The 24,122-nt window shown below is 39.2% G+C and overlaps 1 protein-coding gene and 1 long non-coding RNA gene across 18 annotated transcripts in view; one reads left to right on the forward strand and one right to left on the reverse strand.

Annotated features, from left to right (window-relative positions):
• The window catches only part of MTUS1 (microtubule associated scaffold protein 1), a 173,261-nt gene that overhangs the window by 120,956 nt on the left and 28,183 nt on the right, over positions 1-24,122 (forward strand). For 7 of the 9 annotated variants that reach the window (XM_086702850.1, XM_086702851.1, XM_025932939.2 and 4 more), the window contains one exon: positions 16,592-16,806. In XM_086702850.1, the coding sequence (XP_086558976.1) occupies positions 16,592-16,806 (215 nt within the window). Of the gene's footprint in view, positions 1-1,980; positions 2,124-16,591; positions 16,807-23,191; positions 23,286-24,122 lie in introns of those variants that run through there. The other 2 variants (XM_025932942.2, XM_025932943.2) reach the window with 2 other exon arrangements.
• LOC147581503 (uncharacterized) lies at positions 1,485-11,006 on the reverse strand. Of its 9 annotated transcripts, none has more exons than XR_015249654.1 (6): positions 10,924-11,006; positions 9,380-9,476; positions 6,371-6,476; positions 4,278-4,428; positions 3,177-3,278; positions 1,730-2,084 (listed from the first exon to the last, which is right to left on the reverse strand). It is a non-coding gene; the product is annotated as an uncharacterized LOC147581503 (long non-coding RNA). The 9 variants fall into 9 exon arrangements; XR_015249653.1 differs by having other exon boundaries at positions 10,919-11,006; XR_015249652.1 differs by having other exon boundaries at positions 10,842-11,000.

Genomic DNA, 24,122 nt, shown 5'->3' on the forward strand with positions numbered 1-24,122 from the left:
GATTTCCCTTTAAACCAGGGTAACTTAGAGTTTATTGTTACTTAACAAGCGAGAAAAACTCCGAAGAAAAAAAACTGCATGACATCCATAATGGGGTGCTACCAGATCTGTTTGTCATGCCAATATTTAATTTTATTCTATTCATGATTTTAATACTGATTAATATTTTAGTTGTTACAGGTTTCTTGGGAGGAAGTGGGGGGGATGTGGTTATGGAATATTAATGTATAGAATCTGGCAAAAGGGTGATTGTTCTATAATTAACTCTGGTAAAGCCAAAAGGCAACAACTCAGTGTAGCTTTTCTTTATTAATTCCTTGGTTACTTGTGCTTCCCTTGCCACGGGTACAATGTGTTTTCAGGACCCATCCTGTGCTTGTTAACAAGTTGTATCTTTCCCACAGCTAACCCTTGACAGGTAATTGAGTTTGTATTGACAGCCTCTCAGATGGCAGGCTCCAGGAAAGAGGGAGAGGGAATTACTCAGTTTTTGTTTTTTGTTTTTTTTCCTGTCGGTGTCCTTCCCTCTTCATACCCTAAATTCTCTGTAGGTTTTCTAAAACAGTAGCTGTTCCCTGCATATTTTGATAGCACTTAATAGGGCTATTTAGAGCTAACAATTTCCACATTTATTTCTATTACTAAGTCTTGTTTTCTTAGGATATCTTGGAAACAAGCATAGATCATTTCTTTACATTGTTTTCTTTATTTAATTAAAAAGTGGTAAATGTTGGGTTATTCCTGGTTATTAATGGCATTACCTTTAAGTGAGCATGATGCCTGTGTACTTTTCTTACAACCATATGTTCATGTACTTTTAGTTTTTGTCATCATATTTTAGTGTACTTTTATAAACTACCAAAATAAACATTGAACAGATCCCAGTAAAACAGATCCTAATTTGTGCATAGTCCCAAACATTACTCTGAGATGCCACTTGATTTTCCGTAAATGAAAGTTGTAAATCAGTGAGTGCCATCATCAGAATGTGGCCCAATTAATTTTACGCCTCTAGAACAACATTTTTGTTGGGTATTAGTGAGGTCCTCAGAACATGACTATTAAGGTTTAACCTTTTAGCAATCTGTCATTAATAGAAGTTTTATTAATTGTAACTGGGAACACTTACTACTTGAAGCCATTTAAAAAAAGTGTACCATGGGGCGCCTGGGTGGCGCAGTCGGTTAAGCGTCCGACTTCAGCCAGGTCACGATCTCGTGGTCCGGGAGATTGAGCCCCGCGTCGGGCTCTGGGCTGATGGCTCAGAGCCTGGAGCCTGTTTCCGATTCTGTGTCTCCCTCTCTCTCTGCCCCTCCCCCGTTCATGCTCTGTCTCTCTCTGTCCCAAAAATAAAAATAAACGTTGAAAAAAAAAATTTAAAAAAAGTGTACCCAAGGTATCGGGTTTATAAACAGATTTACATACAAAATACTTGAAAAAAAATGCCCACTATTAGTGTGAATGTAATGTAAAAAATTTTAATCAATATAGAGGAGTGTAATGAAATCTTAATTTTCTCCTTATTCCCAAATAAACATGAGGTACTCAAAGTAGTTAATTTCCCTCACCAGTCTCTCAAGTAGTTAGAGAATCCGTGACATTATTGGTTGTTATATAAAGCTCCTAAGACCACCCACTTTCTCCTCCCCTTTACCATCCCTGATGAAAACCATAACAAGCCCTTAAGCATGTACAGTGTGATGTAATTGAGAGGCTGCTTGCTGCTGGATCCACTAAGAGGAGATTTTATTCAGACGAAGAGTATTGTTTGGACAACATCTGGAAGTGAAAACAGAAGCCAGGAACCCTTGGAGAGATCGGGGTTTTTTTTTTTTTTTTTTTTTTCTTTTGTGTATGTGCAGTGGAATGACATTTGCTATGTAGGCATGTTTTCTCCCGCTGTTATTTCTTGGCTTTGAAGAGTACCGAGTTTAAAAAGACAGTATGTGACCGTGCCTGGAAGCTGTTTCTTCTGCGAAATCTTTTCACCTGCTCTGAAGACATGTTGTTGTCTCCCAAATTCTCCTTATCCACCATTCACGTACGACTGACTGCCAAAGGGTTGCTTCGAAATCTTCGACTTCCTTCAGGGTTTAGGAAAAGCACTGTTATTTTCCACACAGGTTTGTCTTGCATACATCTCTGTTTAGCGTTGCATGGGGGACATCTTGATTAACTTGCAGCTGCTTATCAGAAATTTTCTAAGGAGATACAGTAATTGCAGAAAGAAAGCTCTAATGAGAGCGCGAGGCTTACTTTGTAAAAATAATTATTTGGCTCTTAACGTTTCAGCACATGAGCATATGATACTTCTACTGAGTATAAGCAGATGTGTTTTTGTTTTGTTTATCGAAAGCAGAATTGTTGCCTTGAAACTCCCCTAGCTCTTTTCTGACACTAACCAAACCTGTGAAAATCAGCACCTGTTAAATTTTGTTGTACTTCAGGTGATTTTGGAAAGAGCAGATAGGTAAATTGTTATTTTTCTTATTCTTAAAAGAGATGAAATGAGAGGGTTTTCTGTAGTTTTTCAGGATGTATTTTCTCACCGAGATTATGATAGGTTAATTTAATATGTTAAAAGATGTCTAAATTTGAAATATTGCCAAAAATAAAACATCCTAGTAGCTGTGGAGAAGGTAGTAAGGGAGCCACAAAACAAACTGAGTTTTCCTAGCTTCACAGGGAAAATGTTTGCAATCAAAGAAACCGCCTTTGATATTTATGCTTGTATCTGCTTTTTACTCTCTGTGCCTAAGATGGAGATAAATGCAGGGTATACCTTAGGCGTATGTAAACCTGCATGCTCGCTTGTAGGGGATTCGATTAATTGCCTCCCATTGCTACCTCTTGTTCTAGATGGTAATGGCAACTATGGTGAATTATATTGAAGTTATGCTATAAAAGCAGGTGTATTATATTTGATTCTGGCTGGTTAGTGTTAACTGTAATAGGATGGATTGAGTATATAAACAGATTGTTTTTTCTTGTTTGATATTCATGTCAGCCCCGATGTGTCTTGTTTTTCATCTCCGTCCCTAGTGATGTTTTTTTTCAGCTGACTGTTTTTAGTTTCCCAGGGGCATCTCCCTTCCCTGAGGGTATCTCTCATTTTTTCTGGCACCTTCTCCTCATGTTTCATAACTCCCCTTGACCTCTCACTTAAGTCTGCCGACCTTTCCCTCCATCTGAGCTGGCTGCTGAAGGTAAATGCAATGTTGGGAGGCAAATAGTGTTGCTCTGTCTCCCAGGCGAAATGACAATGTGAATTTTTCAACCTTTAAAAAAAAAGAAATAAAAAAGGTGAGAAATGAAAGAGTGCCTTGTACCTGCAGATAATTTGTATGATCTAAAATAGCTCCAACTAGCTATAAACTTTTAAAGAAAATCATCTTGGCTCCAAGTTAAAGAGAAAATCAAACTGTACAGAAGTTACACAATTCCAAGTGAGCCTCTGTCTTGTCAGGACTCCCTCTTCTCATGGGTGCTTGTATAGCCTTCCAGTAACTCGCTAATCCTGTGTGAGCCTATATAGATTTTTATAGAAATGGGAGCATACACACACGTACTCTCTCTCTCTCTCTAATATAGCTTGCTTTTTAAAGTTAATGTATCTTAGATTTTCATGTTGACACATGTTTATCTACCTCTGCTTTTTAATAGTCATGGAAGCCATGATCTATTTAACCAGTCTTCTGTAAGCGAACGTTTAGGTTGTTTATTGTACTGCTGTGAAGCAGATAGACTTCCAAGGCTTAAGCAAAAGACAGAAGGCTTTTATTATCAGAGTTTGACTAACAGTTGCTATTTTAGGTACCTTTTATTTTCTGAATTTCTGTAAAACTACTTTCAAACATTCATTTGGCTAAAGTGAAATTTTTAGAGGGTGCGTGCACTTAGAGGTGGTCTAGCCTACCTTCTTTTATACCAGAAGTCAGAGGCCCAGAGAAGTGTATTGTCTTGCCCAAGGGCACACAGTAGTGGAAATGTGAGGAAAACCTGGGACCTCTGTTCAGAACACTTGACTTACAGGTTTTCCTGGCTGTGACTTGTGCTATGATTCTGTTAGATCTGTTGAATAGCAGTGATGAAAAAAAGAGTTTTGTGTGTGGGAAGCATTTTAAAATTATGTAAAGAATAGAATTCTCCTGACCCCCAGTGAGAATCTTTTGTGAGCTGATCCCATGTTACATAACTTTAAGGGCCAAGAGATCTTTGAGTGAAATGGATATTGACGTCCGGCATTTATTCTTACCCAAAAGGGCTGTAAGCAGTACCTTGTGTTTATATTCTTAATGAAGTAAGTGGTGTTGGCGTTCTTTGCCAAAATGGCACTGGAGCTGACCTGGATTCCAAGAGCCTGGGGGGTGTAGCCTTGGTTCTGCTGGTAACCAAGGGAATGACCTTGATCACTTAATCATACAAGAGCTACAAAATAAAGGAATCAGATGAGAGGATTTCTGAGATATCTCTAACCTCAAAAGCTATGAATTTTCTGGCTATAGATTAAAAAACCCTGGATGTATTTCACCTGAAAATTCACCTTATCAAATCTAATGATCTCCTTATCACCCAAACTCAGTTAATACTGGTGGTTTATTTATCTTCATGACGCACGTTTTTCCTTTATCCTGTCATGTAACACCAGTTACATTTGAAATCATTGTTCTTCCTCATGTATCCGCAACTAATTGGTTGTAAGAATCTAAGACCTTGTTCTCTGAAATCTCTCTATGTTTTTATCCTCTGCCGCTACTCTAGTTGTCTTTCTTATATGTGGAAGCATTTGAAATTGCTCTTCTTAGAAGTAAAAAACAACCAAATATTGACAGTTTCGTATGTTTGGTCTATTTGAAGGATTTCATAGTTGGTCTTTGCTACCAGACTTCCCCCTGTTTCCATAAGCAATCAAACTTTTTTTTTAAGGTTAGCTCTACATGTGACTCCTGATGTTGGAGTTGTGAGTTTGAACCCCATGTTGGACGGAGAGATGACTTAAATAAATAAAAGACTTAAAAAAAAATGTTTAAAGTACGCTCTACACCCATACTGGGGCTTGAACTCAATACCCTGAGACCAGGGTCGCATGCTTTGCCAGCCAGGACCCCTCTTTCTACTCTTTGCCAACTGTCTTTCACGTTGCAAGATTGATGCATTCACTTCGTGAGTACTTACTAGACACATACTATGTGGCAGGTTCAATGCTAGATGCTGAAAATATAACCAGGAAGCAGTCACACATGCTCCTGCCTTTGCACAGCCTATTATTAAACAGAATATGAAGTAACCCTGGTCAGGCATGGACTAAGTGCCCAGGCAGCTCCTAGTGGGTAAAGCGGCCTTGAGGGCTTCCAGAAGAAGTGCCAATTAATCTGGGATCTCAGGGTATCTGGAGTTAGCCCAGAAACAGAAAGTTTTCCAGGCAGAGAAAACAGCATGTGAAAGCCTGGAGTGGAGGGAGAGGATGGTTCCTTCAAGGAAACAAAAACATTTTAATGTGTCTGAGCGTAGAATGTGGATAGAGAGGTGCCAGCAAGAGGGGCAGTGATCAGCGGGACCCAGGTAAACCAGGCCCTTTCCTGGATCTTTACAGAAGGACACTGTGCACTCCGGAATGTTGTGATTGTGTGGCACGCATTGAGGGAGCGTGTTACCAGAGTCAGGATGTCATGTTCTCTGCGAATAGGGGCAAGAAATGAAAGTGTGTGTTTGTCAGAGTTCTAAGTGACGTTGCAGGATGTCTAGCATGGATGAAGAGCTCGGCGTCAGGGAAATGCTTTTCCTCCAAGTCTGGAAGTGATTTCACTGACAGTCTGGCAGTAGTCTCTCTTGCCAAAATAGCTCTACTTCAGAATTTTGCCTCTGCATGTTAGTTTTAATTTTATAATGAGTCAGTAGAGGGAAAAGAATTTTCTTAGTAGAAATATTCCTTACCACCAGTTTTATTAGAATTCAGTTTTTCTTTGAAGCTGATAGCTGTATTCATTATTATGAAAAGTCCGATTTTGAACCTCAGAGGGTTAATATTCCTTTTGATTGAAGTGAAAGCAATTCACTGCACTTAGAATTATTTTTGCTGAGCCAGTGATATCAGAAGCAATTATTATAGCCAAGGGGAGAAAAGTACTGCATAGATATTGAGGACAGGCAGAAGTATTATTAATAGGACAAAATATTTCATTTACTTAAAACCACAGTAAAGAGAACCATTTTGACTAGAGAGTAAGAGCAAGAGGCAGAATATGAAAACATCTAATTATAACAAAAGTCATCAAATTATGTTTGGTACTCGTTTTTGAGAATGTCGAGAAGACCTGCTTTTAGCTGCAGTTAAGACAGCTTGGACTACGAAGCAACTTACTTGTCTCACCTAAAAAGCTGTTCTGACGTTCAGTAGCTCAGCTCTGTCAGGATCAACACCTTTGCTATTTTCTTAGCTTCCGGAACATGCCTCTTGCCTCTTGCACTCATGATCACTGCTCCAGGAAGGAAAAATAAAATAATGAAGCGGTGGTGACAAATCACTCAGGCTTCCATCTCATTGGCTAAGTGTCATTCACATGGCTGGCTACCTGCAAGGGAGGCTGGGAAATTGAGTGCCTGACTTCCCCAGGCTCCAGAGTCTGCAGGGGTAAGGGGGGTTGCAGCCTTTTTATAGTATCTGACCCAGAGAAGGTCAAACCGTTAATTCTCAAAAGCTGATACTGGCTGCTTATAAACAAGGGGAGTGGATTTTTTTTATAATTAAAAAAAAAATTTTTTTTAATGTTTATTTTTGAGAGAGACAGAGACAGAATGCGAGTGGGTTACAGGTAGAGAGAGAGGGAGGCACAGAATCTGAAACAGGCTCCAGGCTCCGAGCTGTCAGCATAGAGCCAGACGCGGGGCTCGAACTCACCAGCCGTGAGACCATGACCTGAGCCGAAGTCAGCCACTCAACCGACTGAGCCACCCAGGCTCCCCTATAATTTTTTTTTTATAATGTTCATTTTTGAGAGAGAGAGAGAGAGAGAGAGAGAGAGAGCAAATGAGCGTGAGTGGGGCAGGAGCAGAGAGGCAGGGACACAGAATCCGAAGCAGGCTCCAGGCTCTGAAGTGTGAGTACAGAGCCCAATGAGGGGCTCGAACTCATGGACTGTGAGATCATGACCTGAGACGAAGTTGGACGTTTAATCGACAGAGCCACCCAAGCACCCCAAGGGGAGTGGGTTATTTAACAAGTCTATTCTCGCAACATCTTGTTATTTTTTTTCTCTCTTATGATACGAATGGCTTTGGGTAATGATTACCTATTTTGTAATTATTTCAGTTAAACACTTTGAAGTCACTTGGGCACAGATTAATATTTGATTTCTATCTTACATGAAGTAATTTTCAGTTATAAAAGAATATGTGGAGGAAGAATGTCTCAACTTGACATATGGCTTTTATATATTTTAAATGTGTTCTCTCAAAAAAATAAAGATTAAACAAATTTTTTTTTAATTTTTTTTTCAACGTTTTTTATTTATTTTTGGGACAGAGAGAGACAGAGCATGAACGGGGGAGGGGCAGAGAGAGAGGGAGACACAGAATCGGAAACAGGCTCCAGGCTCCGAGCCATCAGCCCAGAGCCTGACGCGGGGCTCGAACTCACGGACCGCGAGATCGTGACCTGGCTGAAGTCGGACGCTTAACCGACTGCGCCACCCAGGCGCCCCATAAACAAATTTTTTTTTAATGGGGGGGGGGTGGTGCCTGGGTGGCTCAGTCCGTTGAGCATCTGACTTTGGCTCAGATCATGATCTCGTGGTTCATAAGTTGGGGCCCACATTGGGCTCTGTGCTGACAGCTCAGAGCCTGGAGCCTGCTTCAGATTCTGTGTCTCCCTCTCGCTTCACCCACCCACCCCTCTCTCTCTCTCTCAAAAAAATAGGTAAACATTAAAAATAATTTTTTAAATGTGTCAACAAAAGTTTAATATTGTTATCAGTACATTTGTGGTAGGTATTGCCAAGTTGATGCTAAATAAACTTGAATTTCTCTCGTGATTCTCTCTCAGACTACAAAATACAGAAGTTGATGGCACCATTATAAAAAGCCTCTATTAAAAAAACAGGTGCGTTAGAACTTATGTGTAAAAAGTTAAAAGATTCAGTCATTTGTAGAATACAGATCTCACAGGGACCAAGTTCAAGAATAACATGAGAGATGTAACCTGTCACCATCCCTTTGTTACTGTACCGTGAATACACATTCTTCTCTTTGGTTTCCTTGAAAGGAGTCTTGAAGGTTTTGCTGGCTTCCTACCACACTGATGAGCATTTCCTGAGAACTGATGTTGTGAATGGTATTATGCTAAAAACATTCTGTCATAGATCGATACTGAGCTCATCTAGCTATGGCGGTCTTAGAGCCGCAGCTTTGCTAGGGCACGCTGGTAGGGACTTGGTGGATGTATATTTTATCCCTTTCCTGGTGCTCTGTGAAAAGGCCTATCCAATTTGCTCGTACACAGTGCGAACAAAAGTATAGCAAAAGACACTTGTTCCCTATTTAAGTTGAAATAAAAATTGAGTTGTTTCCTCTACTAAAATTCGTGTTTTTGATGAAACTGTTAGGTTAGATGATTACAACAAATATATTTTCATTCAGTATCTTCGGAATTGTTAATGTTACAGGACTAAAATTGTATCACTTAGAAATGTTTTGCTGTGTTCCATGTTTATAGTATGTTCTTTCAGTCCTGCAGTTCATAAACTTAACATTTTCAGCTGAACTTCTAGATTATTTAAAGAACCAACAAACTGAGGGAGGTAATATCTTCTTAAAAGTATTTCTAAAAAGGGGCACCTGGGTGGCTCAGTCGGTTAAGCTTCTGACTTTTGATTTTGGCTCAGGGAATGGTCTCTCAGTTTCCGAGGTCAAGCCAAGCGCCATGTTGGGCTCTGCACTGATAGCCTAGCCTGCTAGGGATTCTCTCTCTCCCCCACCCTTCTCTGCCCCTCCCCAGCTCATGTTCTCTTTTTCTCTCTCTCAAAAATAAATAAACTTAAAAAAAAAAGTATTTCTGATGTAATGAATTTTTTTCTTTGTAGTCCATTTTAAGAACATGAGAAATCTGCTTATTTCCTGCCAGCTACATGGGAAATAGTTAAGGTCAAGTTTGGATTATTTTTTTGTTTGTTTGTTTTTGGTTTTTTTTTTTTCCCTTAGGGAAAATTGTGTAAGCATAATTAATCTAAAATAGGAGTTTTTAATAGGAATATACATTCCATTCTATAACCTACTTTAAAAGTTATAAAAGCGAAACCCTTTTATTTGTAATACAAGCCATTGTGACAAATTCTGATGACATAGTAATGTAAATTTTTAATGCTTAGGTGCCTTAAAGTCTTACCCTCCACCTCAAAGAGAGTCAGCTTGGGTAATTTTAAAAGTCTAAATACTGCTTTGCTGAGCTTGAAATGTTCCATGTAAATAAATGCCATAGCTACCTAGAATAGAAAAAATTGCATGTAGTTTCGAAACTGTGATAACTATTCATTCTTTTAGTAAAAATAAATAACAAAAGGAACACAAAAAGGTTATAATAAGTTTAAGGTAATAATTGATGACATGGATGACAATTAAAAAAAATCTCTTGTAAGATTATACAGATTACCATGGCTTTACTGTTCACTGGGTACAACCAGGAAGGGTGGGTTAGTACACTCGTGTTGAGGGCAGCATTCAGGACAGGAGCAGATACAGAGCTGATGGCTCCTTGGGAAAATGACATGGTGGACAATTAAATTTGGAAAGTGTTACAAAGCAGGTGAATTTAGAATAGACCCTTTCTGGAGAATGAAGAGCAGAGCGTCAGAGAATGTCTTTCCGCCTTCTTCACTGTGTCCCACACCAGACTCCTCCCCTCACTCTGCCCTTACTCTCCTTCCCAGGCATAAATCGACTCCTCTTGTGTTACTTCCCAGCTGCAAGCTTGTGGCTCTTCCTGGGCTCCCCTTGATCCACCTGGTCCACTAAGTCCCCCCGCCGTTCTGCCTTATAAACACACGCATCCTTTTCTGCCTGTTCTCACTGCCCCTGGCCCATGGGTTCTCTTCCTGGGCCTTCGTCCTGACCCCCCTGTGTACCTCTCCTATCTTTCATAGTGCCCCCAGACCCCCACTCAGTGTCGTCCTCAGCCACCTATATGGTCAAACCTTGTGTGGCGTGGATGCTGTCACCCTGTTTCTGCTTTAGCCACCTCTTTGTGCTTGAACTTCAGGAATATCTGGAGCCACCCATACCTCTGCGCCTCTGCTGGCCTTTTCTGCTTATCTGTCTGCCAGATGTGCAAATGCCCATGCAAACTCTGCCTCCTGAACCCTGCCCTGACTGCTCCAGATCTAGGTGTTTCTCCACCTGGACTCTTCCCACACACTCCACATAACTCTGTTATCTAATTATCAAATTATTCTGTCATTGTGGATGGCATCTCTCCCTTTGATTAATAAACGTTCCTTACGGGACCTTTGCAGGGACCAGTTTGTTAGAAGCACATCCAATCGGCACTTAATGAAGAGTAGTCATGGGGGTGATCATTTATAACTGGATACTCCCTCTTATGAGAACATGTATTTCCCAATAGTTCTCATTTAATGCGTGGTTCCATGAGATATCCCAGGGTAAGCACCCATCATCCAATGCTGAGGAAACAGACTAAAGGCCTCCGCGTAGAGATAAGTGTCACTTTTAAGGGTTTGGTGTGCTGGGTCAGATAAAGGCAGAAAGAAGGGAATCGGTTGTCCGTCCAGGCTGCTGGTGGAGATTGTGGGGGCCCTCACCAGCACATTAGTTCATTACCTATCTTTTATTACCTCACAGACATTAGTTTACAATGCAGACAGGTGGATACTATAAGAGCTGAACAGGAAGAAATGAATGCTAGAGAGACATGACTTAGCTGAGATTCCAGGCGTCTTCGTGCATCTGTGTGCAACACCACCTTCCTCTGTGCCTCCCGTCGCTCCCACCACAAGGCAAAGTCATCGTGGTAGATTTTGATAAATATTTGGTGAGTGAATGACTAGGTCAATAGGTACACAAAAAATTAGGCAACGTTATTTATGAAACACAGTGTATATAGTTTTGCATTTGCCAAGGCAAACTCTTCTAGTAGGTCTTGTCTCTTACTGGATTTTAATATTTGGAGAGCCAGCACATTCAGTAAATGGCTTGTTTGGCCTTAAGATGCACGTGTCTTCAGCATGTAGTGGGTTCATCCATGTCTTAATGGTTAAGTTTTTCTCAAAAACCTTGTTTTGTCTTGACGTGGGGGGTCTATATGCCTGAGTGACTAGAGCCTGGAAAGGGGGCCTATTCCTCTTTACCTAACCACTTTCTTCAAGAAGATGATAAGTAAGTTGATTAGGCTAGTTTGAAATTTTATTAAATGGAAGGTTTGGAGAATAATGAACAAATACGGCAAGCAGTGTTATCCAGTTGGTTTTCAAGTGAGCACATGTCTTTGATTCACAACTTCTGTTTTCCCCAATGGAGGTTTCAATTTCATTAGAGTGAGTCCCAGGAAGGTTGGATCAGACACGGTATTGGTAATTATCTTGTTGACAGACTTCTGAATCTGTATGGAAGGTAACATGTAATTTTAAGGTTTCTGATTAAGTTGATTCTTTGAAATCACGTCTTATTAATAGGCATAATGAATTCATGTGTTTAAATACAGCCACATTATCAAAATGGTAACATGTTAATAAAGGGGACACAAAGGCAAATTTGGCTCATATTTTGATTTCCTATAAATCATGACTCCTGTAAGATTTAAAGGAAACTCTGTTTTAGTATATTGAAGAACCCTGTTTATGAGTATTAGGGCTTTGAGCATCACTTTTTTTTTTTCCTTTTTTTTGTATCATCTCTGATCTCAAACTGGGCCAGGAGTGAGGAGGGGGAAAGATGCTCAAATTAGGTCATCAGCTACCACGTGGCACGATTTGCCCTTCGGGAACACAGTATGTGGAGCAGAAGATTGAGGTCACAACTTGATTTTCCACTTCTAGGTGCAGGGCATTGTAGTTGCTTATTTGCTCTTATGTTAAATTTGAAGATATGTACTCTTAGAAGAATTAACATGTCAATGTTCTTCTTCCTCCTTTAATGCAAATCTATTTTGAGTTGTCACATACAATAAAACCTGTATTATTAAATTCCTGTCTATATTCCTCAAGGAAGAAATGTGGATTAATTATGTTTTTTGATCGCTAAGTGTTAATGATTTAAGTGTTCAGAATTCACTTTAGTCATGTTTAGAAAATAATTACTTTTTAATTTTGAATAGGTATGTTTACCCCATGGTTCAAAAACATAAAAAACATACTAGAACATTTTGTGTCTTTCTGGTTTCTATCCCCTTTACTGAAAAGGGAGACACTGTTGGGGTACCTGGGTGGCTCAGTTGGTTGGGCGTCTGACTCGGCTCAGGTCATGATCTTGCACTGTGTGAGTTCAAGCCCTATGTCCTGCTCTGTGCTGACAGCTCAGAACCTGGATTCCATTTAGGATTCTGTGTCTCCCTGTCTGTCTGCCCCTCCCCTGCTTGTCCTCTGTCTCTCTCTCAAAAACAGATAAACATTAAAAAAATTAAGAAAAGTAAAGAAAAAGAAAGCCTGAGAGAAAAAGCAGCTGTCATGTGGACAGCTGGGTTTTACCGAAGCACAGGTGCTGTCCCTCCCCTACTTGCCTTGTTAACACCTTAACACTGCAGCCACAGGTGAACCAGTGACCAGGCAAAGCATAAATGAAAAGCAGCTAAGTGCCAAGAGATATGCCTGACTGGAGTGTAGTCAGACTTGGACAGTGAATGTTTTCCAGGGTGTACCTTACAGCTTACATAGTTGGACTGCCATATCTGAAAAAAATGAGTTTGTTTTGGGGGTGGGTGTGCAATGGGTGAAAGAGGTCAAAAGGTACGAACTTCGAGCTGTAAAAAGGTCATGGGGATGTAATGTATAGTATGGGACTAGAGTAGACATACTGTATTGCATATTTGAAACTGTTAAGAGGGATCTTTAAAGGTCTCATTACAAGAAAAAAATTTTTGTAGCTATGTATGGGAACAGATGTTAACTAGACTATTGTGGTGATCATTTCCCAGTATATACAAATAGTGAATCATCATGTTGCACATCTGAAACTAATATTATGTTAAATGTCAGTTATGCTTCAAAAAAATGAGGAGGAACTACATTTCAGATGGTAAAAAGTATTTTAATTGAAAAAGAGAAAAGAATGTCTTAGGAATTTGAAGCCACTGTGGCTTAAGAAAAGCCTTTAACAAAAATTTATCAAATTAAATAGAATCTAGTAAAAATCATAATGGTTTCAGAGGCAAACCCAACTTGTATTTTTTTTTTTTTTTAATTTTTTTTTTTTTTTTCCAACGTTTATTTATTTTTAGGACAGAGAGAGACAGAGCATGAACGGGGGAGGGGCAGAGAGAGAGGGAGACACAGAATCGGAAACAGGCTCCAGGCTCTGAGCCATCAGCCCAGGGCCTGATGCGGGGCTCGAACTCCCGGACCGCGAGATCGTGACCTGGCTGAAGTCGGACGCTTAACCGACTGCGCCACCCAGGCGCCCCCCAACTTGTATTTTTTAAACACTTCAAAAAACAGTATTGACAAATTCTTAATATGATAGAGATGTATTATTTTAAAATCTATGGACATTGAGAAACAGTTAAAGCAAGAAAGAAATAAGGCTATCTCCCTCTTTTTATTTTTTTTATTTTTTTAAAGTTTATTTATTTTCAGAGAGAGAGAGGGTTAAAGCAAGGGATGAGGAGAGAGAGAGGGAGGGAGGGAGGGAGAGAATCCCAAACTAACAGTGCAGAGCCCGATGCGGGGCTCGAACTCATGAACCATGAGATCATGACCTGAGCCGAAACCAAGAGTCCAATGCTTAACCGACTTAGCCTCCCAGGGCACCCCTCTCCCTCTTTTTAAAATAATGTTAGAAATGGAATTAACCATTTAGTAAGAAAAAAAGATTAATATCAAGTAATTTATCCAAACAATATTGCTAGCAAATATTTTAACTACAGTAAAATTTTAAAATATTGATAATACCGAAAAAAAAAGTTTACAAAGCCAGACGTATTACTAGACATTGCCTGACTTTGATATAAGAGATAATTTGAAGGAAAATATAAAATTTGGTGCTACAAAAAGAGTACATGTATTCTGAACCTGAAGGTGGAAAAACAATGCTTAATAAATTAAATTTATCTCCTTATGAAATAACTTACTAGAACCTGACCAGTAAAAGTCATCAGAAAGTCTCAGTAGGCAAGAATTTTAAAGAATGTTTTCTTCAAAAATGTTAATATAAAATACTTACATCTCAAATTTTGCAAATAATTATAGCCTAACAGTTTTAAAACTCTGATACTGTGTTAAGTAATAAAATTGATCAGCATAGAAATTCTAGAAAAAGAATCAAACATGGTTAAGGGATTCAAGAAATGATAAACTGAATGTAGTATATCAATAATCAAATGAATTACATAAATATTAGTAGGACATACAGCAGTGTCAGGAGAATGAATTTATATCTGCGTATGTTGCACTGAATTCTAATTGGTCAAAGAGTTAAAAGATGTTTTTTTTGCTGTTCTGTTCGTATAAAATTATAGGAAACTATATAAAATGCAGATGTTTATCTACGTGTAGGTTTACTGAAATGAAGAGTTACCAAATAAGGGGCTTGATATATTTAAGTGATATTTTATTATGATTATTGCATAAATGATTATTTTTACTTAGATATTACGTCTCCTCCCCATCTCTACTTACCAGGATGGGTGGGAACAGTAGACACTGGGTGTCGGAGGCCAAGGTTCTGACTTTGGATCTGTCCCATAGAAGCCCTCTGAGCCTGGACAAGGCCCTTCCCACTCTGGAACCTTGCCTTCCCTATGGAGAGTTACTAAGGGGATGAAAGAGGGAAAGTGAGAACACTCACTGAGCAGTAAAACACTATGTAATTATTATTTTATGTGAAGAGTAGAACTCCTAAGAACATTTTAGGAAATGATGAAAAATAAAGGAATGCTAACTTCAGACACTTTGACAAACTGTAAAGTATTTAGATTATTTTTCATTAAAATATGACTCTTAAAAGCTCTCCCTATGGGACTTGAATATTATGACAAGGAACTTGGTTGCTTTCTTCCTCTGCTTTGGAAGTGGCAGTTAGTGCTAAGTAGCTGTTAATGATTACTAAGAAAGACTATGGGCAAATACTTGACCCTTTAAGTGTTTTTAAAACACAAAAGATATTTTAGTCATTTTAGAACAGTGAATTATCAAGTATTAATACAAATATGAGTCATTTAGCCATAGAAAGCATCAAAGAAAATGAGAACCTTTTCTCGCCCCCCCCTTTTTTTTTTAATTTAAGGAATATATTGAGTGTATTTTGTAATTGGTTCTTGGAGCATGAAGAGTCAAGTTTGTTTATTTTTTTCCCCAAGACATTACTTTAGTTTCCCTCCCCCTGAAAAATTAGAAGAAATAATTCCCATCTATAAAATTTCCTTAGGTTTGTTAGCACAGAATGTGAACGCCATCAGGAATACCTCTGAGAACAGGGAAGCTTTTTTTGTTTGTTTCTTGTATCTTTTTTTCAGATTTAGTTTTGCTTTGATTACTTGGCCTACTTATTTCAAGAAGCTAAGCAGCTTGTTGTGTGTTCTTCCAGTTCTGTTGGATATTTAAAGTGATGGAGATATTTGGAATGGTTCCAAAACTGAGCAGTTTTTCATTTAAAATAGAGTAATTCCCAGGACACCCGTGGCACAGAAAGTGAATAATCACTTAGCACAGCATCTTAGTTGGATTTGGAGTATTAGCATGAGCTTTAAAAAAAAAAATGCGTAGGCTATTATTACTACTTGGAGAGGGGAAAAACAATAAAGCTTGTGTTTGATAGAAAACAGAGTATAGTCGAGAATATAGTACTTTTAGCAGTGAACTTAAGGGACAAAATGTGAGTAGGTGTTCAATATGTGTAATGATTTATTAGAGATGAGGAAATGACTCATCTGCAGTATAAATCTTTGTAATGACCAGGCCATCAGCAGGAAAGGATGGGAGATTTGTAGAAAATGTGGAGGAGGAAGGAGAGGTGTTGAAAGTTCAATCGCTTGTGTTTTTCTTTGAGCATATGTGATCAGAATACAGACTCAGGGAACTTGTCACAGGATACTGTGCCAGTTTACCTAAAAAAATTAGAAACTGTGATATCTACATTATTTTGCACACAATTTTCATGTGTCTGGATTGCTAAATCTATTTGTTTCACGTACATGAACAAATGGTTCTCTGCCCCATGTAAATCTTTTAAGTCAGGGCTAGAGACATGGTCTGTGTTTGTACATTCCAAACATCTAGATATGTGATTAATTTCTGTTCTGAGCCATATGCTTTCCTTATGTAAATATAACTTAAGTGCACTTCTGTGGCTTATTTAGTTGTTTTTGAACCCAGATGGTAGTGATTATAAAAATAAAAATCACATATCTTCCTATGTATAATCATTTCTTTTACAGTTGAAAAGGGCAGGCAGAAGAATCCCAGAAGTTTGTGTATCCAGACACAGACGTCTCCAGATGTGCTATCTTCTGAAAAAACACTTGAGTTGGCTCATTATAAAACAAAATGTGAAAACCAAAGTGGATTTATCCTGCAGCTCAAGCAGCTTCTTTCCTGTGGTAATACCAAGTTTGAGGCATTGACAGTTGTGATTCAGCACCTACTCTCTGAGGTAAGGATGTGTACCCTCTAAACCGTCTTTGTCCCTGAGGGGAGGCATGGGGGAGGGGGCGGTGTTCACGCTCTTGCCTTTTGAACACTTTTCAGTTAATGAATGATGAGACCGGATATAATTCATCCAATTATGCTTTTGTCAACTCGCTTGATACCTCAGTCTCTCTCTCTAGAAATTTGGGATGGAAACACTTCTATGACTTTGTTTTCTCTTTCAAAATCACTCAGACTGACAATGGCAAAAGATAATTGCTTGTTGTACTTGTATACATCTCTAACCAATATTAGCATTAACATTTTTTCACTCAATTCTTTGTCTAACAATGTAGCTCTTCATATCACCTTTAGTTGAATGCTTTGAAAAATGAGATTGGTTATATTTATGGGTCAAGGAACACTTCCAAGGTAACTCCCAGTATGGGTCTGGGGACTTTGCAGAATTTCCATCCATTCCTAAAATGGATTGTGGTACAACAGATGCGAAACAGATTTTCTTTGCTTACTTAGTCTTCCCTGACATTCTACAAGGATGTTCGTTCAGGGACGAGTTAAAATGCTTTGAGAAGCCAAGCTTCTATGAATGTGTGCTACTGGTATACCACCAAAACCTGCGATTATCTGAGCGGAAACACTGGGATGAAATTATACTTGAGCTGTTTAGATATTTTTTTAATCACCATCTTAAAAGATGCACATCCATAACATCTCAAGAAGAAAACTGTTCAGTTTGCTTGTTCTGTAGTTCAGTTTGTGCAATAAACCTGTGTTCATTTTCTACAGAGGCTACTGTGATATGGTTGCCTGTCTGGGGCAGGGGAGACAGAGGTGAATGAGACTTGGTCACTGTCTTTGCAAGTAACCAAGCTAATAGTCAGTTGGGATCAATATTTGATGAACATTTTACAGCTTTGTCCAAATACATCTTTTTGAGAGCAAGATAGACACATATACCTAGTTTTAAAAATTGTAGGGGTGCATGGTACTTCTGTTGCTCTTTAATATGTAAGGAGGGAATTGGAAAGCTGGCTTATATTATCAAGTAGGTAAAATTGGAGACCACGTAAGATCAAATGCAGGAAACAGTCTCTTTTGTGATAAACCAATAAATTTGTTTTACTGCAGCTAGCCTAACCGGCCCCATGTTCAATTCCTTTCTCTCTCACATGGAATGAGTCATTAAGTCCCGTGAGCCCTCATCCTACAGTGTTGCCCCCCCTCCACCATCCCCTCTTTTCCATTCCTACTGTTGCCAACCTTATTCAGACTCTAGAGAACTGTCCATTAGATTGTGATAACTACTTCTTAACTAGATTTTAGGCCTGCGCTCCCTTCACTCGTTTATCCCAAGCACTGCCAACAGATTCATCTTTCCAAAGCATTCCACTCTACTGACTAAAACCTTTGTCTACAGCTTACCTGTCCTATATGGTAGCTACTGTCTTTATGAAGCTTTTGGACACTTGAAGTGCAGTAAGACTAACTTAAGATACGTGGTTAAGCATTAAACTACACATGGATTTTGAAGACAGTATGAAAAAAATGTAAGATATCGTGTGAATAATTTTTCTGTTGACTATATGTCAACTTGATAATATGTTGGGTATACTGACTTAAAATATATTAAAATTTAATCTTCAGTTTTAGGAAATTAAAATAATATACATGGCTCACATTATATGTCCTCTGGAAAACTCTGGGGTATAACTTGGAATATAAGATTCTATAATTTGGCATGAGCTGCTCTTTTTAGACTCACCTCACTGCCTATCGGCTCTAGCTGTATAATTAGTGAGGTAGAGAAAAAGCAAGAGGGATATAACATTCCTTGAATATTTACTAAGTTCTAGACATTCGTAACTTATTACATCTTGTCCAAAAACACAAATTGGAATTTACTAGTAAGAAAACTGAGGCATGGAGCTACAAAGTAACTCATCTATCAGCAGACAGCTAATTTTAGAGGAAGACCAGGACTTGAACCTAGGTCTAGGACGCTAGGAACTTAAAATCATCTATGAATGTCTCAACTTTCCTATTCTTTGTTCACATGCTATTTATTACTGGGCCACTGCCCTTCTTTCTAATATCTACATGTTCACATCTTATAGCAGCATCATACCACTATCTACACTTAATTTACATGGATTCACTATACAAATAACAAGTAGAAAATGCAAATTAAATAGATCAGGCAGTCCTGCCTTTCATGCCCCTCCATGAGGAGAGGCCCAGAAGTGGATGTGAGATGAGTTATGGAGCCTGCTCTTCCTTTGGTTCCTAAATCACTCACGTGGGCATGAACCTCCCATGGTCCATGTGATCCTGCTGTTTCAAGGTAATTTTTCCCCATACAGCCTTGCTCGTAAACACAAACCAAACTCTTTATCACATGCTCAGTTGGAGGAGGAGTAGATCGAACATTAGAAGAAAAACCTCACTTATTTGGATAAACTGACAAATGTTTGGTCAGTCTATAACAGGACAAACTCTTAATGAGTTTCAGGGATACTTTTACTGTATGTGAATTTCATATTGCACCTAATTTAGGTTTTAATGCCAATGTAATTATGACTCCACTGGATTTCTTATAATTTGGGTCAAAAACTCCCTCTTTTATTTCCTGATCCTTCTGGCTCTATGTTCTCTCTACCTTCTGGATTCTAGGGACACTTCTATTTCTCTGTCACTCTTTACCTTGTATTACAGATAATTATTTGCACTCATTTAGGCTTTTTAAGACCAGAAGCTCACTGAAAGTAGGGTCTGTATCTAGTTCCTTCTTAGAAAATGACCCTAGTACTTATGGCCGGACTTTATATAACAGATGTACATTGTATACTTGAACAAACAAATGGATGAATAGACAGGATGGAATCCCAAATGTAAGATGAACATATAAAGTCTTGATGCAAAAGTTCTTTGCTCTTTATAATCAATCAGCAAATATTTACTGATTGCCTAATGTGTGCAGGACACTATTATAAAACAGTTAGAAAGGACAGGCATAAACAGGGGAAAAGTTAAGTAATTCTTCAGCACAATTTTCCTCTTAACCCTTTGGTTCTCTCCTACCTACTATACAAGTGATTGATGGATTGATATGTGAATAAGCAGATGTGGATTGTAGGTATAGACTGATCTGTATATACATATATATCTTATTGCTGAGTTTTTCCCAAGTGGCTTTAGAGCATTAGAGTATGGATAAAAATGATTGATTATAGGGAATCCTAGAGCTATCACTTACCCTTTGGTTGCAAGCCTGTTTAATAACTATAATTTTCCCATTCTAGTGGCAGAAATAATTCATTACATGGAAGTTCTAATAAGTGCCTCATGAATCTGGAAACTAATATCACACTTTCTGTTTCCCAGAGGACACATTGTTGATGGTTTCAGTTTATTCCAATTCCACGTCTATCCTTGGATGGTTGAGCAGTGTTCTGTGCAGACAGCCAAAGTGAAATCCAGCCTAAAGTAGCACCCAAACAAGGTGAATTTTGAATGACACTAGCAGGCTACTATAGGTAAAAAAGTCTCAGGGCAAAAAAAAAGTGGACATGATTCATTGTGTGAGTGGTGGGGAGGAGGTGGGAGAGGGTACCCGTCTGAGCCATCTGACATGGCTCTTTTCTACAAAATCCCCTGTGCTGGTGGTGCTCTTCAGTAGCTAGCAAATTCAGGCCCACTGATGGGATGGCAGCCAGAGACTAAGTGCCTGTGTTTCAGGGACCCCTAATTAAATTATAGTGAATGCATTTTTTTTTTCCCTTGGAGCACTTCATATATTAAGTGCGTAGAAAAGCAGATTTCTATCCAGATTCCTACCTCCTGCTTTTTCCCCCCCACATTGTGTAGAATTCTGCATGTTAAAATACAAAGAGAATTAAATAAACTTGTTATCTTGACTATAAAGAGTTTATCATCTAAGACAGAAGCACTGATAGAGGAGCCGTTGAATAAAAAGAAACAAGCAATCAGCAGCTGAGTGACAAAATGCATTTTCATCATCTACAAGTAAAGGATAGATCTCTTAAAGGGCAAGCTCCCAGAGAGAGTCAGGCAGAAACTGACACAATGGTGTGGGCACTGCGATTTGCATGTCATATAGGATCACGTATAAAGCCCTTAGTTTTTCCTTTCTCTTCTGCCGCTTCCCCCCAGATGAGGTCATCTGCCTTGAATGATAACTGAAGAGAGTTGGGCCTGGCCATTTTAGTTCTATCCAGGTCCCAATCTTGAAGGCAAGAACTGTGTCTTAAATTTCTTGCGTACTTTTCCCCAGCGTCTGAAATGGTGCTTTGTTAATTGGCAGAGTAATAATTTGCCAATCAATTCAGAAAGATAAATGTCATCTCCAGGTTTTGGGGAAAGGGAGATGGTAACTATGATTGACATTGAACATTCCCTTCAGGGTTATGTAATGGGTCAGGTCAATTTGTTCTTGTGGAGGTGGGACATGGGTAGCAAGTGTGATTTGTACAGAACAGGAATTGGGAGCCTAAACAGGAGGTGGATGTTGGAGATTCTTGGACCTAGGGTGAATTTTATTTTTCATGGACTAAATGGAATAGTTTTGGGGGGTAGAGGCATCTGTGTGTACAAAGACCATGGGACAATAATCAAGCAGCCCCCTGCAAGGTCCTGTGGAGGGATGCTTTCACTAGCATCGGAATGAATTTCTGGAGATCAGGACTGGAGTGGAGGTTGCACTAGTAGAAAAAGTGTGATAGAGTCAAGGCTCATGAGGAAGAATGGACTGACTTTGGAACAACCCTTAGACAAAAGAGAGACAAAGATGACCTCACGGCTTTCCTGTCACTGTTGACTCAGACTGACAGAGATTGGAAGCTGTCAGTGGCTTCTGGGACAGGAAGGTGGGATGCAGTAGAGTTGGGGGAAGTGTTCACATGAACTGAAATTCCTTGTCCCCCAAACCTCTTTAATAAGCGGAGAGATCATGCGGTAGGTGTTCGTGCCAGGGTGTAAATGTTTTCATAAAATTACTTCTGGAAATTACATATCAACTTAATTTTTCAATTAAGCGATTTTTAATTGCTTGTGGGTATCTAGTAAAGCTGTCTTCTGGTGTTTTTGACAATTGCATGACAAAACTTGCTGGTATTGACTTGAAATAGATCACTAAGCAAACAAAATTAAGGCCTAAATTTATGAGATTAAGAAAGGCATGTATTACATCTGTTTCCATTCGCTTTTTTTTTCCAATTTTATCCAGGTTGATTTTTCCTGAGACTTTAATTTCTACATTAGAACACTCATTACTTGTTCATTTTTTAAAACCTGAACTCACGGATTTGTTTTGTTGTTGTTACTTTTTTTAACTAAAAAAATATATATTTATTTATTGTTGAGAGCATGAGCATGAGCAGGGGGAGGGGCAGAGAGAGGGAGACAAAATCTGAAGCAGGGTCCAGACTCTGAGCTGTCAGCACAGAGCCTGATGCGGGGCTCGAACCCACGAACTGCGAGATCGTGACCTGAGCCAAAGTCGGATGCTTAACCGGCTGAGCCACCCAGGCGCCCTGGACTCACGGATTTGTAATTTCAGAACAATTTAATACTGCACTTTAAAAAATCAAGCATTGAGAATACCATTAATGGCAAAGTGTACTCAAGGAGAAAGTGTTTCTTAAATTCCAGTCACTGTGAACTACCCATGTGACAGTGTTAGCATGCCGTTGTTAACTTCCTTAGCTCTTTAGTGAGAGACCACTACAAAGTAAAAAGTACAAGTTATAGAAGATACCTGATCTCCCACTCTCCAATCAGCACTGCACACTTTAACTTTAAACACCGATAGACCGTGTTCTAAGCATTCAGATTAAATTTTGCAGCAAACACCATTCGTCTTACTATGTCATTATGAATTGTAAGTCACAAAACACACACTTGGATTGTTCTTTGCCTCGTTCACAGGCTCCTTTAGTATACAGGTTTTGGAGAACACGTTTCTCTTTTCTATTAGTAAGTGTGATCATCTAACGACCTCAATTAGAGAGGGAACTAAAAAGGTTCACAAATCTAAAAATAACTCCATTATCCAGGCAGAGAAGGTCAGTTTTTCTTTGCACTGTACCAGCTGATATTTAAGTAAGTGGCCATCGATCAGTCTAATGTCTGGCTCTCGTTTTTCATAAATGAAGGGCTGTGGCTTTAAGTAATCGCGGGCTGTTTGTGCCAAAGGCAGAAGCTGCAGCAATCAGCTTCTGAGAGGAGAGAGGCATACGGTAACCTGCAGGATGTGAAGTAAGGCTAACCGAGGACCAATCATGCTCCTCCCGGTAGAGCTTTGAATGTAGGCAGACCCGACTGGTGGGTGGCGTGGCCACCTGTGCACTTCTTGGACGGTGCGGGGTGGGGGGGTGGGGTGGGGTGGGGACAGGTGCAGACAGAAGCTGGAAAATGGGCTGCTCCAGCAGCAAAATGTGTCTCTATCCTCCCTGTGCAGCAACAAGGGTAATTAGTATTTGCTTATAGTGCGTTTCTGGGAGAATGTCAGGGACTGAGGCAGAGCTTGTCTGGAATTAGGGGGGAATGCTTGGAATGACGAGCAACTCTTGCCTGCAAAAGACTGGGTCTCATGATCTCTGCAATACTGTGATCAAGATGCGGCAGGAGCTCCGTCTCGGGTGATCCTAGTGAGGGCATTTTCAGAGAGCTCTGAATTCTGCCTTTTCCTTAGTTATGCCCTGGTGGTAGGGAATCAACCTTTTAAGAAACTGTATCTATCGTTCTGTGTGTGTGTGTGTGTGTGTGTGTGTGTGTGTGATTGCTTTAAGTTGCTGGTAACTTGGAAATTGTTCTTTTTTTACGGAATTAATAATAGCTTTTTTGATACGGAAACAGTTGCCTGATATTCTTTGATTTCATTTCTCTTAACATCTCCTTACAATTATAGCTGATCTCAAATATAATAATCCTTAGAAAATAATGTGGGGATGGGTAAAATTAGTTTAATTTTGTCTTTTTTTTAAGGATTCTTTTTCACTGTGGCTTCTTCCTTTTAGGACTGACATTGTAACAAAACTTTTTTATTTGCAAATCTAGGACAAAGTGCATGTAAGTGCGTATGTTTAGAACATTAAATATTTATCTTAAACTGATTAGTGCTTTATTGCCCTTGGAGGAGAATGCATTAAGTCTTAAGTATGCATTTGCTGAAAGGTTCTATGGATTAGCAATGAAGCATGGCTCAAAGTAAATATTTTTAAAAGTACCATGCCAGTGAGTGTCTCCAATGATGGTTTGATGAGAACCTGAAAAAATAAAGATTTTTGAAACATGAATTTCCTT

Source organism: Puma concolor, chromosome B1 (assembly GCF_028749965.1).
Source record: "Puma concolor isolate L17-30 chromosome B1, mPumCon1.1.hap2, whole genome shotgun sequence".
NCBI classification, from domain to species: Eukaryota; Metazoa; Chordata; class Mammalia; order Carnivora; family Felidae; genus Puma; species Puma concolor.